The sequence below is a fragment of the Hyperolius riggenbachi genome, chromosome 4 (assembly GCF_040937935.1).
Source record: "Hyperolius riggenbachi isolate aHypRig1 chromosome 4, aHypRig1.pri, whole genome shotgun sequence".
In the NCBI taxonomy this organism is placed as follows: domain Eukaryota; kingdom Metazoa; phylum Chordata; class Amphibia; order Anura; family Hyperoliidae; genus Hyperolius; species Hyperolius riggenbachi.
Window position 1 is genome coordinate 400,737,842 of NC_090649.1, and position 24,411 is coordinate 400,762,252.

The 24,411-nt window shown below is 45.6% G+C and overlaps 2 protein-coding genes across 9 annotated transcripts in view; one reads left to right on the plus strand and one right to left on the minus strand.

Annotated features, from left to right (window-relative positions):
- SLC8A1 (solute carrier family 8 member A1) overlaps nt 1-13,801 on the plus strand; it is a 776,612-nt gene extending 762,811 nt beyond the window's left edge. For 4 of the 8 annotated variants that reach the window (XM_068232265.1, XM_068232264.1, XM_068232266.1 and 1 more), the window contains one exon: nt 13,532-13,801. In XM_068232265.1, the coding sequence (XP_068088366.1) occupies nt 13,532-13,725 (194 nt within the window). In that variant the 3' untranslated portion in view covers nt 13,726-13,801. Of the gene's footprint in view, nt 1-756; nt 904-13,531 lie in introns of all 8 variants that reach the window. The other 4 variants (XM_068232270.1, XM_068232267.1, XM_068232273.1 and 1 more) reach the window with 3 other exon arrangements.
- MTLN (mitoregulin) lies at nt 13,406-23,876 on the minus strand. Its single transcript, XM_068232275.1, has 2 exons — nt 23,516-23,876; nt 13,406-13,582 (listed from the first exon to the last, which is right to left on the minus strand). Exon 1 carries the CDS (start codon nt 23,734-23,736, stop codon nt 23,566-23,568), a length of 171 nt encoding a protein of 56 aa, XP_068088376.1. The 5' UTR covers nt 23,737-23,876; the 3' UTR covers nt 13,406-13,582; nt 23,516-23,565.
- Nucleotides 23,877-24,411: the final 535 nt, after the last annotated feature.

The following is a 24,411-nucleotide window of genomic DNA, read 5'->3' on the forward strand; positions in this document are numbered from 1 at the left end:
AAACACACATGACACACTGCAATTGATTTCTACAGTACTTTTATGTGGAATGAAATCTTGACATTGTGTAATGTTCAGGTCTGCAATCAAAAGATGGTAAAAACATGATGTCATCAAGCCTTACAAGGTAATCACACAACATGACACTTTTTTTCAGGCACTACTGAACATTAGTGTATGAGAAACACACTCTCTCAGGGATCCTATGGCAGCACACTGGGGTGAGGGATATTGGATGGGGCCACTCTTGTTATTATGGGTAGCATACACCACACTTATAATAAGGGGAGCCTTGGAGGCCACAATTATAACTGCATTATTTATTTTAGTATTTATATAGCGCCAACATATTACGCAGCGCTGTACAGAGTATATTGTCATTGTCACTAACTGTCCCTCAGAGGGGCTCACAATCTAGTCCCTACCATAGTCATATGTATGTATCGTGTAGTGCACGTATGGTCTAGGGCCAATTTTTGGGGGGGAAGCCAATTAACTTATCTGTTTGTTTTTTGGGAATGTGGGAGGAAACCCACGCAGACACGGGGAGAACATACAAACTCCTTGCAGATGTTGACCTGGCTGGGATTCTAACCGGGGACCCAGCGCTTGCAAGGCGAGAGCGCTAATTACTACGCCACTGCATTTGTCATTTGGGGGCTACTGAATGTTGCAGTTGTCCGTTGAGGTGTAATGATTTCTGCACTTGTCATTTGGGGAATAATGATTGCTGCATTTCTTATCTGTGGGCCAAAGGTAGCTGCATTTGTCATTTGGGGACTAATGATGCTCGCACACGGACGGGAGCACAGCTGGGAAGAAGAGGGTCCATCGGTAGGCAGTGGTGGGCTGCAGGAGGATAGGAGAAGCCTCTGGATCATCCAAAGGCTTTTCTCTACTGAGGTATCTATCTTTTTCTCACATGTTTACTTTAAGCATTTGAATATTCAAGTTAAATAAATGAAGGATATTAAATAGTAAATAAAATAAAGATATTTTATGCAGGAGTTCCTGTATATTCAAACATTTTTAAAAAGCTCTCTCTGGGCAAAAAAAGTTGAGAAAGGCTGGTCTATGTGGAAATTGCAGGGAAATTAAAGCGGATTCTTTTTAAATAGTAGCAGTAAAATGTAGCCATCAACAGTCGCTGACCTGGGCTGTGATAAACTGACAGGCATAAATTGTCACAGACAGTAAATTACATATCTTCTTTGGTGAAATCAAGCAATTACAAAAGAGCTGTAGGCGAGGTAAAAACCTCCTAATACAATTTAACTAACCTGTAATCCTTTTTGAATTAGATTTTATGAAAGGGAGCACAGCCATGGCAAAATATGTTATTTGTACAATCTAAATAAAGCATATTTGCTCAATAATATGGTTAGAAAGGATTTGCTGTACACTCAGTCCTCACAAGTCTTCATATTTTGTACTAGGTATTAAAGAAGAACTGTAGTGAAACGAACATAATAAATCAAATTGCTTATTTATTTTACCCCATACATTTATAAATTATTTAGTCAGTGTTTGCCACTTGTAAAATCTTTCCTCATCCTGACTTATACTCTGAAATATATCAGAGGTGGCAACCTCTTTAGTACTGGCAGGTGATCTCTGCGGAAAGTTTGGTTACTGAGAGTTCTAAAGCCAATTGAAAATATGCCGGTTCTACCAGAATGCTTGGGGGAGGGGACAATTCCGCAAACCTAATCAGCCTAGACTAAACATCACTGGGAGGGTGGGGCTACATAACGATATACAGCAATATCGAGCTATAGGAAGTGTTTCTAATGCTGAAACCAGTATAATCAATATTATAAAAATATGGTCCTGACATCACACTGTGGGAGCCTTGTTGCATTTTAGGAAATAACAGTTGTTTCCAACTGCCAAAAAAGGAGCACCTCCTTCCAAAGAGATCACCTGCCAGAATGTCACCATGTGATACATTTCAGAATGCAAATCAGGGAGAGGAAAGATTTTACAATGGGCAAACACTGACTAAATAATTCATAAATAATAATTGTAAAAATTAAGAATTGTTTTTCATTGTGTTATTTTCACTGCAGTCTCTCTTGAAATGTTGTCAAGCTTCCCCACACCTCTCCTCCCTCTCTGCTTCTTAGTAGTGAGTGTCAAACTACACTACCTTCTGTATTTTGGTACCATCATCTCCATGTCTGCTTAGGTGGTGCCAGCAAACATAAGCAGTAAGGAGGAGCAATGGAAGAACATGGATCAGGTATTTCCACCTACCAGTGCACAGTTTCACCCTGTCTGCCACTATGGCTGATAAGTTGCAGCACCAATTCTCTTCTGATTCGAAAACAATTATTGAATGAGAAGGTCGACTAGGTCACAATATCGAGTAACGTATGGGCACCCTAACAGACAAAAAACGAACCTATCTATACAACAACAACAATTTGGAAAGCACTTTTCTCCCGTAGGACTCGAAGTGCATAACAGGGGCTCAGAGCAGTAATTGGTTGATTGGTAAATTTTGGTAGAGGAAGAATTCTGAAGTCCGCAAATGCCAGGCTAAACAGGTGGCTTTTCGGTGTGGTTCTGGATATGACTATCTCCAGGGATGGGGCTGTTTTTACTGGGTGTGCTAGGGAGTTCCAAAGGGTAGGGGTGTCATGACAGAAAGCTCAGACTCCAAAGGTTTTGAGTTGCACTCTGGGAGTCAACAAGTTAATGGATCCTGCTGACCTGAGGTTGTGAGATGTGTGGTGCGGCTTCAGCAAGTCCTTAATGTATCCAGTGCCCACATTGTGTAGGGATATGAATGTCAACAGCCCAATCTTGAAGAGCATTCTCCCCTTTACAGGTAGCCAGTGCAGTGAACGAAGAATTGGTGGAATGTGACAGTGGCAAGGCTGGTTTGTTAGCAATCTGGCAGCAGCATTCTGTACTGATTGCAGGCAATTCAGATTCTATAGTTTGGGTCAAGTTATACACTAATAGTTAAGGCCTGCATGCAAATATAATGCAAGTTATATGCAACTAGGAATTGGGCTAATCAAAATTGTCAGGAAGTACATTTCATTGCCCATTTGAGGCCTCTTTCACAGTGCGACATTAAAGTAGCACGTTAAAATAACATTTAACGCAGAATAACTCACTGCAATGAAAAATGAATGCCCCATTCACAGTGCACACGTTGCGTTGGTGACTAACGCTGCACGTTAAGTGAAAGTACTGCATGCTGTGCGTTATACACGTTATTAGCTGCGTTGGACTGTTTGCACATGCTCAGTAATGACTTGGAAGCATACTTTTCATTGCCTGTATGCTCTACTGTATGCAACGATAACGGGGCAATAAGTTGCGTTGCAACTTTTTTGGGGGCTTTGCGTTGTAATTTAGATTGCGACTTTAACGTCGCATCAAAACACAACGTCCTACTGTGAAATAAAATATATATTTAATTTACATTAAATAGGCATGCAAGCTGAAATTAGCATTTCACTGAATAATATCTATTTGGCTTGGCTAGCTAATTACTAGTTCTTCAATCCATTCAATCTATCATGCTTTAAAAAAAATTGTGATAAATAGAATAGATTAGGTGACCAAGAAATTAAGTAAAGGAAGACAGCTGTGTGAAAAATGGCCGTTGAAGTATTAATGGGAAATGAATTATTCTTATAACTTAAGTCAAACTTCAAGGACTTTAGGAGCGATTAATTTTCATAGAGGGCAGCCTGGGATAACACTGATTTCAGAACACCTGACCCAACCTGGAAAGATCAAATAAAATGTGCTGCCTAATTAAGTTTGACAAGCCTCTAAAGGACTAGAGATTTCCTTCCAACCAACGCTGAAATGTAATGGAACAATTTACCTCACATTGCATATTTTCATATTCTTCAAGATAGGATCAGAAAACATTGCAGTCTGTAAAAAAAAATGTATAAATGGAACTTGTAAAAGAAAAAAAATCTTTTTTTTTATATATATCTGGTTATGATTATTAGAATTCCGCAGAGGAAAACCACACAAATAACAACACTCCCCTCTAGTGGTCTGCTGTGGACAACTCAGTTTGTGCATTTTTGCCAAAGAAGTTCCTTATACCAAATGCTTTGCAGTTGAGACTGGTGAGACTCAGGGGCCTTTCACACTGGGGCTGTGCGGCGCAGGGCAATGAAAGTCTATGAGGCTTTTCATACTGACGCTGTGCAGCACGAAGCAACATTTTCTGGCGCTATTGTGCGTTACTGCACAGTTCTGCCGCGACGTGCAGCGGAAGTCGTATAAGTCTATGGAGACGAACGTGTATGAAAACCCGCCGCAAGTTTTCCACATTGCTCATGCGTGGAAGCGTGTTTTTAGCAATACGCATCTGCGCACATGAGCTGCGGCTTGGGACATGTCGGCTGCAAGGGGCTGGAGCAGGGTCGGACTGGGACACTAAGGGCCCACCAAGGAAGTTTCAGCCTGGGGCCCCCCCCCCCCGATCCCCTCCTCCTCGCCACCCCCCCCCCCCCCCATTTTGGGCTCACATACACATGTACTCTAGAAATTTTGCATGAGTTTATGGTAGGGAAAAGATTGTGAGCACTTCTGAGGACAGTCTCCAATAGGGATATGTCCACATGCGGCGCGCGCAGCGCGCCGCAGCGAAAGTAAATGGGTGTCACCACGCACTGGAACATCGGCGTGGTCACGATGAGTCATGGGCAGACTTAAAAAAACAAACAAACACAACATAAGTAGCGGTGTTATTCACAGAGATTAGGTCCGACCAGATACATTTTAGATAAAATATTCAAGTAGTTACATGCCTCATGATAATTCATCAAGTAGTCAAATCGCAGCAGATTTTCCGACAAAATGCAATCAGGTTGGCGGCTGATACCCCCACAAAATGCAATCAGATTGGCGGCAGATACCCCCCAAAATGCAATCAGGTTGGTGCCAGATACCCCCCCCCCAAAAGTGGGCAGCAGTGACCAGAAAATCGTAATGTGGGCAGCAGACACCTGAAAATCGCAATGTGGGCAGCAGTGACCAGAAAATCGTACTGTGGGCAGCAGACACCAGAAAATCGTAATGTGGGCAGCAGACACCTGAAAATCGCAATGTGGGCAGCAGTCACCAGAAAAGCGTAATGTGGGCAGCAGACACCTGAAAATCGTAATGTGGGCAGCAGACACCAGAAAATCGCAATGTAGGCAGCAGTGACCAGAAAATCGTAATGTGGGCAGCAGACACCTGAAAATCGTAATGTGGGCAGCAGACACCTGAAAATCACAATGTGGGCAGCAGACACCTGAAAATCGTAATGTGGGCAGCAGACACCTGAAAATCGTAATGTGGGCAGCAGACACCTGAAAATCATAATGTGGGCAGCAGACACCTGAAAATCGTAATGTGGGGAGCAGACACCTGAAAATCGCAATGTGGGCAGCAGTGACCAGAAAATCGTAATGTGGGGAGCAGACACCTGAAAATCGTAATGTGGGCAGCAGTGACCAGAAAATCGTAATGTGGGGAGCAGACACCTGAAAATCGTAATGTGGGCAGCAGTGACCAGAAAATCACAATGTGGGCAGCAGTGACCAGAAAATCGTAATGTGGGCAGCAGTGACCAGAAACCCCCCTCCCTCACCTAGGGGCCCCCCCTCCAGAATTGCAGCCAGCGGCAAATAATCACTTACCAGCATGACGGAGATGAGATCCGTAGCTCTGCGTGCCGCTGGCTGGTCTGCTCTCTGCTTCCTGAACTGACTGTCCAATCACGCTCTCGCAGTACTTCCTGCGAGAGCGTGATTGGACAGTCAGTTCAGGAACCAGAGCAGACCAGCCAGCGGCACGCAGAGCTACGGATCTCATCTCCGTAACTCATGCCGTTAAGTGATTCTTCCCCGCTGGCTGCAATTCTGGAGAGGGGGGGAGCGCGGAAGGGGGGCCCCTAGGTGAGGGAGGGGGGGGGAGGCTTCCGCCCCTCCCCGCCGATCTGTGCACAATGTCCCCCCTTCCTGCGCTTAGCCCCCCTCCTTTTTAGCACTGGGGCCCCCAGGAGGCGAGACGGCCGGGGCCCACCGATGGGACCATCGGTGGTTCGGTGGGCCTGTCCGAGGCTGGGCTGGAGGAAGCCCCAGGTAAGTAGATCGGGCTAAGGCAGAGATTGCTTGATGATTCCTTTAAGTATTTTACAACTGAAAAAGTATCCGAAACTGGGTGAAAAAGTTCTATCAAAATTATTTTGAGTATTTTCTTGCTTGCTGGTAGTTTAAAGGGCATTTTATGGCAAGGTGCAGAGCAGGGACAAGGTCCTCCAGCACCCAAGGCTGAGACACCAAAGTGCGCCCCTCCATCCCTCCCACCCCAGCTGTCACACACTGATTGTTATTAGACTAAGAGGGTTACAGGGCCCACAACCTCCCCAACACTTTAATATCTAGTTATCTGGCTTGCAGTCACTGCTATGCATCCCCTTTTCTTATTTCTTTCTGCTTCATACACAATTAGGAATGACAGCTGAATGAATTGTGCGCCCCCTCCTACACTGCGCCCTGAGGCTGGAGCCTCTCCAGCCTATGCCTCGGCCCAGCCCTGGCAAGGTGTGAAAATATCACTCAGGAGAAAACTGTTCCTAAGGAACTGTGTTTTGCACAACAAATGAAAATGTAAATGTTAGACACTAAGAATAGGAATTCCTTCAGCACAGCTTCACCAATGGCAACCTTCCATCCCATAAATGCCTAGCATGACCTCTGATCTGAAGTCAGCTGGCCAGTGATGGTCATGAACCATGCATGCCCCAACGGGAACGCGGGTTGAAAAATGCTGTTACCGCGGCACAATTCATTCCTGTTGGCCAGCTGAATTCAGGTCAGATGTCATGCTATACATTAAAATTGCGCGATCGTGTAAAATTAAAAATCCATACATATGGGATGCACATTTGTCCCAATGTCAACTGTACTATAAATCACTTTTTTCCTATATCTTTGTCACTTACAGTAGGTATTAAAAAAAATGTACAGATCGGACAGATTTTGGATTAGTCCATTTCCTAAAGGGAGATTTTCAGCCTTCTCTATACAGCATTTTCAAAAACACTTTCTTAGTGCTGGTGCACACCAAGAGCGCTTCTGAGCGCTTCTAAAAATGCCAGTGCTTTGAAAAGCGCTTGGTTAATGTATTTGGATGGGATGGATCACACCAGAGCAATGTGATTTTCTCCCAAATGCAAATGCGGGTCATGCAGCATTTCTGCTGATTTCTAAGGCGATTCAGCCTCAATGTTAAGTATAGGAAAGTGGAAAATCGCTCGATCAGAGCGATTTTCCAAGCGTTTTTGTTACAGCAGCTGTTCAGTTCCAGCTCCAAAAATTGCTAGGCATGGTTAGAAAATCACTAAGCACATGCCTAGAATCGGTCTGAAAAAAAAAATCACTTCAAAAAGCACTGAGCGTTTGCGATTACGCTAGCACTTTTTGGTGTGCACTGGCCCTTAATGGAAGATGCTAAGTCCAACTTCCAGAATAGTGAGTAGAGAAGCTGGCCTGCATCTTAGTCCAGGACCTTTCCACAGAGTGCTTTGGTAAAGAAGAAAGGAGATAGGGCCCGTTTCCACTTGAGCCGCATGCGTCTGCAAGAAGCACGGCGGCACTTCCGGGTCTGCGGCTACGCAGATGAATCCCATCAGCCGTGCATGGCATGCAGCCTCCTGCACGATTTCGGATGGCAATGTCATCAGAATCGCCAACGGCACCATTGTACCTTATGGGCGAGTTTTCCCACGCGATTCGCCTGCAGGGAAACTCTTTGGATTTGTTGCGGAAACCACGCCAGTGGAAAGGGGCCCTTACTGAGAATCTGTCATACTGTAAGTGACAGCAACAAAGGAAAAAAGTAATTTATGGTGCATTTTACCCTAAGAAAAATGTACCTCTTTTATGTATGTATACATTTCTTTGCAATAGTGCTCCAATAAAATGAAGTGTTCGTTGCTGGAGAACCTATGCCATAGGGAATCTAATAGGCGCACATGTATCGATTTCTCCAGACGTTTTGATCACTTTGGTCGAATCTACCAGAAATCTTTTGCCCCAATATATCTGATGGATTAATTTTCAAACAATATAGGAAAAGTTGTCATGCATCTATCTGCACTATGTTTGTGTCCCAATCGATGCTCAAAGGATTTCTGCTGAAATCTACTCAGATTGAACATGTAGTATGGTGTAGGAATCTATCATTAACCAATGGCGGAGAGATTAATTGGGTTGGCATATCAGGTCTTAAAGGAAACCAGAACTGACCTAAAACAAAGATTTGATACTCACCCGCGGCTTCCTACAGCGCTTTGGACAGGGACTATATAGTAATTCAAGGGAATGTCCAAGCAAAATAAAAAAATGAGTTTCACTTACCTGGGGCTTCTACCAGCCCCATGCAGCCATCCTGTGCCCTCGCAGTCACTCACTGCTGCTCCAGTCCCCCGCTGGCAGCTTGCCGACCTCGGAGGTCGGCGGCATTTTTACGCATTCCCACTAGTGCAGGAACATTAACACATACATTTTTACGCGTTACTGATTTAATGTGTACATTTTTACGCATTGAACCAGTAATGCGTAAAAATGTATGTTAATGTTCCTGCACTAGCGGGAATGCGTAAAAATGTACGCAATGCGTCCCGCCGACCTCCGAGGTCGGCAAGCTGCTAGCGGGGGACTGGAGCAGCAGTGAGTGACTACGAGGGCACAGGATGGCTGCATGGGGCTAGTAGAAGCCCCAGGTATGTGAAACTCATTTTTTTATTTTGCTTGGACATTCCCTTTAACGCCAACTGGAAATTTGACACAGCAGGGTGAGTCATTTTTTCAGCTTCACCCAAATTTCCCGGAGTTCCTTTTTAAATGTAAAGGAAACCCAAGGTGAGAGGGATATGGAGGCTGACATGTTAATTTCCTTTGAAATAATGCACATTGCCTGGCTGTCCTGCTAATCCTCTGCCTCTAATACTTTAAGCCAGAGACCCTGAACAAGCATGCAGATCAGTGATCTATGACAAATCTGACAAGATTTGCTGCATGCTTGTTTCAGGCGTGTGATTTGGACCCCACTGACCAGAAAGATTAGCAGGACTGCTAGGGAACTGGTATTGTTTAAAAGGAAATATATATGGCAGCTTCCATAGGCAGGGCCGGCCCTGAGAAAAGACACTAGTACACACTAACTGTCACACTGCCACTGCTCACAGCACAGCAGTTCTGTAGAAAGCTAACACAGTAGTACTACCGTGTTTCTACTAAAGTAAGACATCCCCTGAGAATAAGCCCTATCAGGACTTCCTAGCATGTTTGAAGTATAAGCCCACCCCCGAATGTAAGCCCTAGCAGCAGCCCACATGACACCAGCAAGTCACGCTCAATACAAAGCCTGGATACAGGAGAGCAGCAGTATAATGTGAGTTCTACAGTCCTGTATATGTGTCAGGCAATTTGTGTTTTTGTTGGAGCCAGCCCTCCTGATCTGTCCTGATAAGCATCAGAAGCACTTCACCTTTTCTCAGGACACACAGCTTATCCTATCATAGCTCTGGGGAGCCTGACAGAATTCTCTGCCTGCAAGAAATAGACTCTTACCCGCATGATCAGCAGAATCAATTTCTTTTTAAGGCGGAATATAACCCTGCATTTCAATTTTGCTCTAAAACATTATTTACAGCTTATTATATGCAACCAGCATTTTTTTTTTTTACTAGACCAGCATTGGAATGGTTAAACACAGAGGTTTAAAGTTCCGTGGCGAGATATGCAGAAGTTCAGATAGATACATTTAACTAAATAGAATGTAACAAGTGATAAATGTTACACACTCTTTGGCTGTCCTCCAGCTCCTTCTCAGTCAGATAGGCCTGGTGCACACCAAAAACCGCTAGCAGATCCGCAAAATGCTAGCAGCATTTGAAACGCTTTTTCTTCTTTTTCTGTAGCGTTTCAGCTAGCATTTTGCGGTTTTGTGAAGCGTTTTTGGTGTAGTAGATTTCATGTATTGTTACAGTAAAGCTGTTACTGAACAGCTACTGTAAAAAAAAAAAAACGACTGGCAAACCGCTCTGAAGTGCCGTTTTTCAGAGCTGTTTGCGTTTTTCCTATACTTAACATTGAGGCAGAAACGCATCCGCAATCCAAAATCTGCACAGCCCGGGAGTATGCGTTTCTGCAAAACGCCTCCCGCTCTGGTGTGCACCAGCCCATTGAAATACATTACCCTAGCGAATCCACACCCGCAAGCGGATCGCAAACCACAGCAGAACCGCTCTGGTGTGCACTAGGCCAGAGAGTGAGTCACATTCCACACTTAGATACATTTATGTAAACAAAATGTATCTATGTAAGCTTCGGATGCATCTGCAGTTCTCTCCAGGAACTTTAAAGCTCTGTGTAACCCTTCCAATGCTGGTCTAGTAAAAAAAAAAATGCTGGTTACATATAATATACTGTAAATAATGTTTTAGAGCAAAGTTGAAATGCAGGGTTATATTCCGCTTTAAGTGAGAGCCAATACAGTGGCTTGCAAAAGTATTCGGCCCCCTTGAAGTTTTCCAAATTTTGTCACATTACTGCCACAAACATGAATCAATTTTATTGGAATTTCACATGAAAGACCAACACAAAGTGGTGTACACATGAGAAGTGGAATGAAAATCATACATGATACCAAACATTTTTTACAAATAAATAACTGCAAAGTTGTGTGTGCATAATTATTCGACCCCCTTTGATCTGAGTGCAGTCAGTTGCCTATAGACATTGCCTGATGAGTGCTAATGACTAAATAGAGTGCACCTGTGTGTAATCTAATGTCAGTACAAATACAGCTACTCTGTGAGGGCCTCAGAGGTTGTCTAAGAGAATATTGGGAGCAACAACACCGTGAAGTACAAAGAACACACAAGACAGGTCCAAGACAGGTCAGGGATCAAGTTATTGAGAAATTTAAAGCAGGCTTAGGCTACACAAAGATTTCCAAAGCTTTGAACATCCCAAGGAGCACTGTTCAAGCGATCATTCAGAAATGGAAGGAGTATGGCACCACTGTAAACCTACCAAGACAAGGCCATCCACCTAAACTCACAGGCTGAACAAGGAGAGCGCTGATCAGAAATGCAGTCAAGAGGCCCATGGCCGCTCAGCGGATCGTTCAGAAACAGCCTTATCAGTCTGCCTGACAGACTGTACACACGCTGTACTGTCGTTGGAACGCCCGCCCAGCGGGAGGGTCTGACGGACACGTCGTTCCCTGTAGTACAGCGTGTGTTCGAGCCTTCAGGCTAATAGCTGGCCAGCAGGGAGCAGCTTGCCTGGTCTGTGCACAACACACAAACAGACACATAGCAGCTGCCTGTAGCACACACTCTGATTGTCACACAAATGACATCAAGCTAATTAATGATTTAACAATAGTGTCGTGATAGTGAAGGGGTTAATCACTGAACAGCTTACCAATGTGTACAGCCCTTGGCCCAGCGTGCTGCTGGGCCAAGGGCTGTACACATTGGTAAGCTGTTCAGTGATTAACCCCTTCACCTACTTGTCTTGGTAGGTTAACATTGTGCTACACTCTGACTGTCATACAATGACATCAATCAAGCTAATTAACGATTTAACAATAGTGTAGTGATAGTAGTGAAGGGGTTAATCACTGAACAGCTTATCACTGTGTACAGCCCTTGGCCCAGCAGCACACTTTGACATCAATCAAGCTTTTCGGCTTCACCCTGCACCCAAATTTCCCAGAGTCCCTTTTTAAATGTAAAGGGAACCCAAGGTGAGAGGGATATGGAGGCTGACATGTTAATTTCCTTTTAAATAATGCACATTGCCTGGCTGTCCTGCTAACCCTCTGCCTCTAATACTTTAAGCCAGAGACCCTGAACAAGCAAGCAGACCAGTTGTCTATGACAAATCTGACAAGATTTGCTGCATGCTCGTTTCAGGTATGTGATTTGGACCCTACTGACCAGAAAGATTAGCAGGACTGCCATGGAACTGGTATTGTTTAATAGGAAATATATATGGCAGCTTCCATAGGTCTCGCACCTCGGGTTCCTTTTAACAGACCCTTGCTTGTCTAGTTTAGGTTCAGAACCAAACTTTGTACTCTGGTCATTGATGACAAGTAACATTTTTTCAAAGGTAGTAGCTGATTATAACCAGTGCTGCTCGGATACCCCTTTTCAAAATCCGGATTGACCCGGATCCGGATACCCAGATATTCGATCCGGGTCGGATATCGGATTTCAAAATTTTCCAATCCGAATCGGATATCCAACCCTAGTATCCGGGATATCCGAACAAATTCGGATATCTGGATAGAAAAAACAGAAGTGGCCTTTAAATTGCTTTAAAAACGATTTTTAGGGTAGGTTAAATCACTGAACAGCTTTAGGTTTGTAACTGTGTAGGCCACTTGGTAGGCCACCAGCACTGGAGCATGTCTCTCAGTGAGCATTCAGCAAGCTAAGACGACATGTCTCATCATGGCAGCCCTCCTTATTATACAGGGGGGCTGGCCAGTGTTCCTTTTTGTGATTGGGTGCCAGGGTTTAGGCTGGGAGCCATTTGATTGGCTCAATGAGGTCAGGTGGGGCTGGCCAGGGTTCCCCTCTGTGATTGGTTGCTAGGGCTTCTGCTGGGAGCCCTCTGATTGACTCCGGGACATCAGCTCCTTAGTTACAGTATTTCGGATCCGGATATCCGCAATATCCGCGGATATCCGAGTTATGTGGCCAAATATCTGCAGATAGCTAGCCGGATATCTAGAGAAATCCAGAATCCGATCTGGATAGCGTAAAAAGTTCAGATATCCGGGTTACCCGGATATCCGGAATCCTGATGAGCAGCACTGATTATAACCCCTCATTGCTACAACAATGGATTTCTATTTAGCATGAATACCCAAGCAGCTCGGGGTGACCCAAAACCACTAGGAAAGTGTAGGGGACTAAAAGAGACCAAAAATGCCCTCCTACTAAAAAGCCAATGCTCAGTGTGCTTTGCCTTCTTATAACAGAAGGTATAGTAGAAAGTGAACAGAGGCGCCAAAAGTATCTCCTGCTAGCCCCAAAGACAGCCATTCACGCCAACCGGCGTGGAACGGTCCTGGGGCTGCCGCACTGCTTGGAATTGGCGTGGAGCAGTCGGCAAGTAGTTAAGTGAGCTACGGTGGTCTCCCATAATGCATCACTTCAGAATATGCAAATTATCTCTTTATGCCCCTGAAGCCAGGCTTACATCCAGAACTGCTGGTGTATAGCAAGCCTCAACTTATACATTTTACAGAATCTCATCAACCCAACATGCAGACAGCCTGTTTCAGCATGAATGACTGTTATAATGACTCTTTTAATCAAAGAAAAGACATGCCATTAGCGGACTTCAAAACCAATTGTACTTTAATATTCACAAATCTAAAACCATGTATTGCACTTTAATTTCCAGTAAAAAGTTTTACAAAAGTGAAACAATATAAAATATTTATTTTATTTCTTTTCTCTCCAAAGATCTTCATCTTCAGCAGATTCAGTTCAAGCTGATCCAATTCTTCTTATGTTCTGCAATAGAAGAGAATAATGTTATCCAACATATATTGCCCAGAAATCCAGCCAAACAAGAGAACATGATCGCTGGTCTACCATGCCTGGATCCTCGGAATATGTCTTTCTCATATGCAAGAACAACTTGTACATTTGCATAAAAAAAAAAACTGATATACTGTACTAATTTTGGTGAACAAGCCATTTTGTAATTTTGAAGGGAAATAGATGTGAATGAAACACATACTGCATTTTTCTGAATAAAAGAGGTTTAGAGGCAAGAAAAAAAATCAGGGAACAAAATAGTAAATCTGGTGCATCTTCCCCCCCCCCCCCCCAAAAAAAAGTCTCTAAGCTACTCTAAGCTGCACTGTCCAGATACTCTTCATTAAACCCTGCTACCCCCCACCAGTTACACTGCACTACACTAACCTCTGCTGCCCTCCCAGCTAAGCTACACTGCACTAACCCCTGCTGCCCTTCCAGCTAAGCTACACTGCATTAACCCCTGCTGCCCTTCCAGCTAAGCTACACTGCACTAATCCCTGCTGCCCTTCCAGCTAAGCTATGCTACACTAACCCCCTGCTGCCCTCCCAACTAAACCACACTAAGCCATCCTGCCCACCCAGCTAAGCTTCACTACACTAGCACTTGCTGCCCTCCCAGCTAAACTATACTGCACTTGCTGCCCTCCCAGCTAAGCTATACTACACTAACCCTTGCTTCCCTCCCAGCTAAACTACACTAACCCCCTGCTGCCCTCCCAGCTAAACTATGCTACACTACACTACAAACTCCTGTTGCCCTCTCAGCTAAGCTACACTACCCCCACCCCCTGCTGACCTCCCACCTAAGCTACACTACACTACCACTTCAGTGCTTACCACAACATGCCACAGTGCTCCTTTTCCCCTCGCTCTTGTCCTGCTTCTCCACACGTTCCATTTCTCCTCCTGCAACTGCCAAAACAGCGGTAACACTGAGGCCGCCTTCTGCTATACAACTCTGGCCCTTCTTCCTGGTCGGCTCCATTCTTCCATATTAGTGGTTCCCCCACACTGCATTAACCCCAGCAGCACACATGCGCCACACGTTATGCGTGACCCTGGCACATGTGTGCTGCTGGGGTCACTCAGTATATGGGAAACACTAATGCGGAAATACAGAGTCGACCAGGAAGAAGAGACTGGAGCTGTACAGCGGCAGGCAGCTGCAATGTACCGGAATATCAGAATATACAGGGGGAGAAGAGAAATGCATGCAGAAGCAGGACCGAAGCGAGGGGGAGAGGAGCGCAGCGGCAGATGCAGTGCTTCACCGCACACTCTGAACCAACTTTTACTGTATCTTCCCCCTCCTATTTTGGGGGAAGAAAAAGTGCATCTTATATTCTGTAAAATACGTTATTTACTGAAAAAAGGGGGAGTTATCCGAGCCCTGTAGAGGCTTTCCATGTCCTCCTCAAAGCAGGTGCTTTCAGGGCACGGAACCAGCCACATAGCGCCTGAGTTGGGCGACATTATAGCACTAGTGCTATAGTCCATGGCCCGTGCATGGGTAATTCAGGGTACTGGCAATCGCCGGACCCTGAATTACTTCTCTCTCCATGTTGCTACGACTCAGAGAGGGAATCGTTTTTTACACCACTGGTAAATTCAGCAGCAGACTGAGTGGTCATTCGGCTCACCCTGCGCCCAATTGACCAGGGGGGGGCGTACACATACATACGCATCCTCCTTGATGCTGTTCAATGGTACCTTCCAGAAGATCCGGCAAGCCTGGGATGGATTTCTTGTGAGGGTTTGAGCAACAACGGAGGACAAGATGACAGCCTGGAAAGCCTCTACAGGATCCAGTATGTGGTTTTTAATCCGAGGTACGGCTTGGGTGTACTTTAAAGATATTAAAAAGTTCAGTTCTGTTTTACTAAAATAGAAGGTATTTGCAACTATTAAAGAGACTAACAACATTTTCAGCCTTATTTTTTCTATCCTATAAGTTCCTATACCTGTTCTAATGTGGTCTGGATTATTGCAGCCTTCTCTAGTTGCACTGTCTCTAATCTTCTTTTCTATGTCAAGCTTTGTCGACCCAGGGAGGAATTGGCTGCCTCTGTTGTAATGGGACAAGTTATGCACCCCCTGCACGCCCCCTCCAGGCTCTGTTTCAGCGTGTCTGTGTAATGCAGTTTGTGAGGCTGAGGGGGGGAGGGGGGGGGGGGGGGGGAAGTAGCTGTCTGTCACATGCTGAGAAAACTGACTAATTTCAGACTGGAGTGCAGAAACTTGTAGTATACTGTAACATGAGATAGATAGATAGATAGATAGATAGATAGATAGATAGATAGATAGATAGATAGATAGACATACATACACACAGTGGCCTCAATTCACGGAGCATTATCAAACGTTTATCAAACACTTTATCAAACGTTTGATAATTTACCTCATGGGTAAATCTCATTTTAAATTCACTAAGATGTTATATATTTATCGAATGTTTTACCGATAAAACGTTCAACAAATATATAACACCTTAGTGAATTCAAAATGAGATTTTACCCATGAGGTAAATTATCAAACGTTTGATAAAGTGTTTGATAAACGTTTGATAATGCTCCGTGAATTGAGGCCAGTGTGTGTGTATATACTGTATGCATATATTTATATATTTACACATACATCACTTCCTGGTTAGCTGCCATGTTTTTTGTTTGTAAACACTGCCTAAAACTGGCGATTAAAAGCCAGGATCACGGTGGAAACAGCAAAGAGGGACCCAGGAGATCACAGTAACTCAATTGGTATGTTTTTTATTGTACAAATCGGACAGTACAGATGCTCTTTAAGCTTTAGGCCAGCCAGAAGTAAGTTCCATAATGCATCACTTCAGCACAGCGCAATATGTAATTATTTTAAATCCCTGAAAAGCCAGACATACCTCCACATAAAATCATAACATTCAAAGTCATTTCTGGACTCTTTGAGGGAACTGAAGTGAGCAATGCAACACAAGTGGGCTGTTCACACAGCCCACGTTGCGTTACATGTAACGCTGCACGTTGTCGGGAAAGTGCAGCATGCTACGGCGTTAGAGCGGCTATAGCCGCGTTAGACTGTTTGCACATGCGCAGTGGGGGGCGGAGAGGAGGCGGGGAGAGCCAGCTACAGTAGCCGCGCACATGGCTACTTAACATTCACTGCACTGGCGGCCGCTGATTGGCCGGCGGGACCACGTGATGCGGAGTGTCTCGCTCCGCATCACGTGGTCCCGCCGGCCAATCAGTGCCACTCTGGGAGACATTATAGGAATCGAGCCGCCTAACGCGGCTCACTCTACCGTCCTCTCTTGCAGCACCATACGATGCGTTAGGTGCACGTTATGCAACCTTAACGTGGCACCTAATGCAACGTCTTGGTCTGCAAGTAGCCTAACTGTTAGTTGTTGGGATGGCTGTCAGGAAGCCACCTGCCTGCACCCTACAGCGCTTATTCAGCTCCTGGACTAATGTATATAGTCATCTAATGCATGAATAAAATGATTGGAATACAGCTTGGACATGGTGCTACCCTCTCTATTGTTACTGATTTTACTGAATAGGCTGCTGCTAGAAGACATCAAAGCCTTATGTTGAGGCTTAATTTACACATAAAAAAAGGTGTCCAGTCCTGTTAGTTTTTGACAGTTGGCATCAGTTTTGTATGCGGTTCTATGGCTTTGTTTACTCATAAAAGGTGTACATTTCTGTCCCAGTCAAGTAAAAGTAATAGAAAACTGATGCAACCAGAAACAGAAGATATGGACTCTGGCACTCTCCAAGAAAATGTCTGTTTATTGGACACGTGGCTTACAGCTACAACATCTCCCGATGTACAGCTGTTTCACGAGCTAGGCACGCCTCCTTAGGATACACAGTGCCTGACACCTTACCCTCCCACCTTAGTTAAATACAGGTGAAAACATAAGCCCGCCCATTCAGGGAGGGAAAGTGGTAGAATAGTTGAAATCACAAAACCTGGAACTTTACAGGACAACATTTTTTTTAAAAAGGTGTTTGCCTCATTCTTTTCATTAAAACCCGTATTTCCCAGAGCCTCAGCAATAATAGGGGCCTTTTCTCAATAATTGATCATCCCTTGAACCACCTCTACTATCCCTATCCACAACCTCCAAGCCTGCAAAAGAAAAGCTGCGTGGATTTCTCTTAAATGTTCGATCATGCCTTGGGGCTCCCACACCGCTTTTGATCAAACTCCTATGCTGTAAAAACCTTTCCTTCAAAGGTTGGGTAGCCTTGCCGATATAATATTGGCCACATGGGCACCACACACATTAGATGACAAATCTAGTTCGACAACTAATAAACTGTTTAATTTTCCATGTAATAGCAACTATTTTCACACAGTTGCCCTTTACCATGGAGCGATAATTACCCTCATGTGTACCTCATGTGTTTTTTAGAAATATTACTGTTAATCAAAAACTTTCTGCGCTGCAAACCTAGGTAGCCGGTAGACAGTTGGCTTCTTCTAATCCCTCCCTGCAGAGTCGTGAGTGGAAGGAAACCAAAGGTTTACGCTCACCTATTAGCCTCTGCTTGCATCGGGTCTCCATGGCCACAGGGCGTCACATGAGATGCCATCAGGATGTGCCAGCGTATTACACGCTGGCACATCCTGAATGCTTGTCATGCGACGCGTGTCACCCTGTGGCCATGGAGACCCAACACAGAAAGCGGCGAGTAGGTGAGCGTTAACCCTTGGTTTCCTTCGTTCACGACTGCAGGGAGGGAGAAGGAGGGAAGGAATTTTAGGAATGTGGCCCAGGCCACCCAAAGTTTGCCTCGCCCTGATCTAACCCTATTGCTTGGCTGCTTTAGTTCCCCTCACTTCTTATGCCTAATACACACCATACAATTTTCTGTTAGATTTTTCTGTTAAGGTGCCCATACACTTGCCCGATTTACCGCCGATAGACAGCAGATTCGATCACTGTGATCAAATCTGCTGTAAAATGGATGCGCAAACGCTGACCGTTCGACCGAGTTCTGCCCGAAAACGATTGATCCCGTCGATCTGTCTGCGCGGAAAATTTCGTTCGATAGCCGGCGGGTTGGAAGTGCGTCAATAGCCGCGTTTGAATGTCCGACACTAGCGGCAATACATTACCTGTTCCGCCGGCGCGTGTCCCCGTGGTCCCTTCTCCGCGCTGGGCTCCGGCTGGCTTCACTCACTTCCTGTAGGGGGAAGTTTAAACAGCAGAGCACCCTCTACTGTTTAAACGTCCCCCGACAGGAAGTAAAGTGAAGCTGGAGCCCAGAGCGGAGTAGAGACAGCAGAGACTAGGGGACTCGCACTGGCCGGATCAGGTAATGTATGCAGAGGACGGCGGCGGCAGCGGCACAGATTGTGAATCAGTTTCATAGTGAAATCGATTCAAAATCTGTTTGCAGTGTAGGCAGCCAATAGATCCCTCTTTGATCAGATTTGTTCATAGAGAGATCTATCTGCTGGTCGATCTGGTGGCATAATCGACCAGTGTATGGCTGCCTTTACATTTTCTGTAAGATTTTCTGTAATTAGATTATTTTCTGTAAAGTACTGGTAGGGCCGGTTCACATTGAACTTATGAACCCAGCGCATCCGCTCCTGCGCTGCGTTCCGCTCTGTCAATCGGAAGGATCATGCATGTCGGGAACGTCCGCACCAGTGAGCGGAACACAGGTAGCGGAAGGGAGCGCAACGCAGCAATGTGAACTTTCCCATCGGGAAGGCATTGCTTCCGCTTCTGCGTTCCGCTCATCGGAGTGGAACGTAAGCTCAATGTGAATCGGCCCGTAGAGACTGGTGCATTGTCTTCTGGTTATCTCCTGCTGAGTAGAACAATGCTTAATTGCTCGGCAGATAGATGGTTAGATAGATAATTTCCAACATGTTGGAAATTATCTATCTGGCAGGTAAATCTAAAGGGTCCCTTACGCTGAGCCGATTAGCGGTCGATATCGATCGATTGCAAATGGATTGACCGGCCGATCGATTTGCTGCCGATTTTGATCGATTTCAATCGATCTGACATGCTGGAAAATATAGGTCGATCTGTTGAGATTGCTTATCATTTTGCATTGGACCTAATGGAAATCTGATGGCAAAAAAATGCCATCAGATCGATTTTCAATAGATTTCATACTGAAATCTATTGGAAATCTGTTCCTAGTAAAAAATGTTCGTAAAAGTAGCCATACACTGGTCGATTTGCCATCAGATCGACCAACAGATAGATCCCTCTCTGATCGAATCTGATCAGAGAGGGATCGTATGGCTGCCTTTCCTGCAAACAGATTGTGAATCGATTGCAGCATGAAACCGATCACAATCTGTGGAGCAGCTGCTGCCGCACCCCGCATACATTACCTGCTCCGGCCGGCGCGAGTCTCCGGTCTCAGCTGTCTTCTTCTCCGCTCCGGACTCCAGCTTTACTGAACTTTCTGCCGGGGAAGTTTAAACAGTAGAGGGCGCTCTACTGTTTGAACTTCCTGCCGGGACAGGAAGTTCAGTGAAGCTGGAGGAGCCGAGCATGGAGAAGTGACAGTGGAGAGAGCGGGAACACGCGCCGGTCAGAGCAGGTAATGTATTGCCTCTAGCGTCGGTCATTGGGCATTCGAGCGCCGCTATCGACACACTCCCGACCCGCCGACGATCGAGGAAAATCTTCCGCACGGACGGATCAACGGGAATCGTCGGGAACGATCGATTTCGGACAGAAATCGATCATTCGGTCAGCGTGTGCGCGACGATTTCACAGCCGATTCGATCACAGTGATCGAATCGGCTGTATATTGGCGGGAAAATCGTTAGGTGTATGGGCCCCTTAAACACATCAGATAGATCAGAAATCTATCTGATGATCTATCTGCTGCTAATCTAGCGAGTGTATGGCCACCTTAACAGAAAATCTTACAGAAAATTGTATGGTGTGTACTAGGCATTAGGCTACCACCCCACATCACTGCTGCACTCACCTCCCTACCAGGAAAATGTATATTAAAAAAAAAAAATGCAGGGCATTAGACCACTAGGGTCCAGGAAATATAAGGAGGGGGAGAGAGACCACTAAGGCACCAGGGAAAGATATATGGTGGGAGGAGGGGGGAACCACTAGACAATTATTCAAGTATTTTATTTTACTTCACTTCAAGGACCCCATAGGTAAGGGTTGGTGGTGGTGTAGGTTGTGGATACAGTGTTATAATAGCTACACACCATGTAATTTCCTGTCCAATTCACAGGTCAAATTCATAATTTCCAACATGTCCGATCTGCTCCTGAATGATAGCGGGATCTGTTTCGTACAGTACTGATCTGAAAATCGATCCCATTATCAGGAGTAGATTGTAAATGCCAGAAATGATAGATTCACCCCATGAATCGGCTGGGAAACTACATGCTGTGTACAGGTGTTCCAACATTTTAGCATACCCGACAGAATAGCATACAAATGCTACTGAGCATGTGCAAAGTCATGCAGGTCATAAATTAACCCCATAATCCCCATCAGCAGCAGTAACTTTGCAACCTGAGTTAGCTGCCTGGGTCCTGGTGTGCAATGTCCACTATTCAAGTGGACATAGAGTTAGAATAATTAAAGAGACTCTGTAACGTCAAAAAGATCCCCTGGGGGGTACTCACCTCGGGTGGGGGAAGCCTCCGGATCCTAATGAGGCTTCCCACGCCGTCCTCTGTCCCACGGGGGTCTCGCTGCAGCCCTCCGAACAGCCGGCGACAGAGCCGACTGTCAGTTCAATATTTTCCTTTGCAGGCTCCAGCAGGGGCGCTGTGGCTGCTTTCCGCTCCGAACTACACAGAAATACCCGATCTCAGTCAGGTCCGCTCTACTGCGCAGGCGCCGGAAACTTGCGCCTGCGCAGTAGAGCAGATACAAAAGGAGATGGTTGCATCCGCACTCCGAGTATAAGCTGTATAATTACATGGTGTGCTAGCTACAGGATCAAAAGAGGAGTTTCTGAAAAGGAAGGGCAAAAGCGATCCTGTACAAATTGCTGCACCACCAATTATAAATGTAACAAAACTTTATTGGACATTCTACAAAAACATCAAAACATTAAAACAGTTACTGTAACCAGCAAATCACCACAATGCGGTATAATGTGGGAAAACAAATACACAAATGCCTCACCTCCTATATCTCAAATAGACCCTAATGGCTGCCAACAAAGTACTCAAAGTGGGTTCATGAGATTGAGCCCACCATTGGGTATGTGAGACCCGGGTCTGAGCTAATAGTCTGAAATTGAATAATAAGGGTGAGTTTCACCAGGGAAGGATCTCCTATAAACCACCGTGAGAATAAGATCAAAAAAGTGCTAAGTGCATGACAATATGCTCATGGGCCATGAGAATTGATAAACAAACATATATGGACAGTGCATATAGGGATCATGGATCCCAAAGTATTAAGGGATATACATACATACGCTACGTATGTATATCCCTTAATACTTTGGGATCCATGATCCCTATATGCACTGTCCATATATGTTTGTTTATCAATTCTCATGGCCCATGAGCATATTGTCATGCACTTAGCACTTTTTTGATCTTATTCTCACGGTGGTTTATAGGAGATCCTTCCCTGGTGAAACTCACCCTTATTATTCAATTTCAGACTATTAGCTCAGACCCGGGTCTCACATACCCAATGGTGGGCTCAATCTCATGAACCCACTTTGAGTACTTTGTTGGCAGCCATTAGGGTATATTTGAGATATAGGAGGTGAGGCATTTGTGTATTTGTTTTCCCACATTATACCGCATTGTGGTGATTTGCTGGTTACAGTAACTGTTTTAATGTTTTTATGATGTTTTTGTAGAATGTCCAATAAAGTTGTGTTACATTTATAATTGGTGGTGCAGCAATTTGTACAGGATCGCTTTTGCCCTTCCTTTTCAGAAATGCGCAGTAGAGCAGACCCGACGGCGATCGGGTATTTCCGTGTAGTTCGGAGCCGACAGCCGTCAGAGCGCCTGCGCAGGAGCCGGGAAGGTAAATAATGACGTCATCTTGTATGGAGGGCTGCAGCGAGACCCCCGTGGGACAGAGGACGGCGTGGGAAGCCTCATCAGGATCCGGAGGCTTCCCCCACCCGAGGTGAGTACCCCCCAGGGGATCTTTTGATGTTACAGATCCTCTTTAAAGAGACTCTGTAACAACAAAAAGATCCCCTGGGGGGTACTCACCTCGGGTGGGGGAAGCCTCCGGATCCTAATAAGGCTTCCCACGCCGTCCTCTGTCCCACGGGGGTCTCGCCGCAGCCCTCCGAACAGCCAGCGACTGTGCCGACTGTCAGTTCAATATTTACCTTTGCTGGCTCCAGCGGGGGCGCTGTGGCGACTTTCGGCACGGAAATAGACGGAAATACCCGATCTCCGTCGGGTCCGCTCTACTGCGCAGGCGCCGGAAACTTGCGCCTGCGCAGTAGAGCAGACCCGACGGCGATCGGGTATTTCCGCCTACTTCGGCGCCGACAGCCATCAGAGCGCCTGCGCAGGAGCCAGGAAGGTAAATATTGCGTCACGGCTGTACGGAGGGCTACAGCGAGACCCCCGAGGGACGCAGGACGGCGTGGGAAGCCTCATTAGGATCCTGAGGCTTCCCCCACCCGAGGTGAGTACCCCCCAGAGGCCGTTTTGTCGTTACAGTTCCTCTTTAAGTTAGCTGGGGGAAGGATTGGTTACATAGTGGTAATTCATTGTTAATGATTTATAAAGCTATTATAGGCATTTTAATAATTGGTATATTATTTTTTACTATTTATTGATATAGAAATCCATGTACTTGTATTTTAAATTCATGTACTTGTATTTTAAATACATGCAATGCAGTACAGAGTAAATGAGAAAAGGCAAAAGGAAACGAGCCTGCGGTGTGAGTACCTGTAAGGCAGATGAAGCAGCTATCAGTGCAGCAGAAGAAGCAGCCAGCCTCAGGACAGGTCTAACCTCTTCTGGGTCTCCTGCAGCTTGTCCTGCAGCCGCTTCTTCCTCCAGTCCAGGTATTTCCTGCGCTGCCTGTTCGCCTGCCAGCCCACCACCACTCCCGCAGCGAAGCTGAGTAAGACGGCCAGATAGAGGCTGCGCTCTGACACTTCCCCCATCTCTGCTGACCACTAAGTCCCCGCACACCGTGCTGCAGCACGTGAAACTGTCACCAAGGTCGTGGGCGCAGATATCGCGTCATATCAGCTGTGTCTGCACAGAATCGTCATCACACAGCTCCCGAGGTACAGAGCCAGAAACAGCCATATTGAGAATGGCAGGAACTGTATCAGCGGCAGTGTGCAGTTCCAAGTTCCGCCACATGGTGGCGACTGAGCTGCATTCTATTCTGAGTCTTTCCTGTGGACTGCTGAGAAGATACCGAGGCTAGTTGCAGTCAGTGATGAATAGAGATGGGAAGTTCGGATCTTTTCAATGATTCGGATGATTCGAATCGGATCATTGAAAAGATCCGGATCTTTGATCCGAATCTCGGATCATTTTACTAGCGAAGCATTGGGGGGGGGGAGGCGCGAAATGACTAGCAGGACAGGACTTTCCCAGCGGTGGACAGAGAAGGGGAGTGGTTGTGGACACACAGAGAAGGGGAGAAGATGGACAGAGGGCAGGGAGTGGACAGAGAAGGGAGGAGGGACGAGCAGAGAGCATAAATGTTTGTTTGCACACAATACCCACATGCTGCAATCATATGAATTTCACCTATATGTTCATCTGTATACTTCGAATGCAAACGTCGCACAGTGAAAGAAAGCATTCCCCAAAGCATTCCCAGG

Bases quoted from the DNA above. Each gene is read 5' to 3' on its own strand.
- MTLN (XM_068232275.1), bottom strand. From the start codon at position 23,736: ATGGGGGAAGTGTCAGAGCGCAGCCTCTATCTGGCCGTCTTACTCAGC.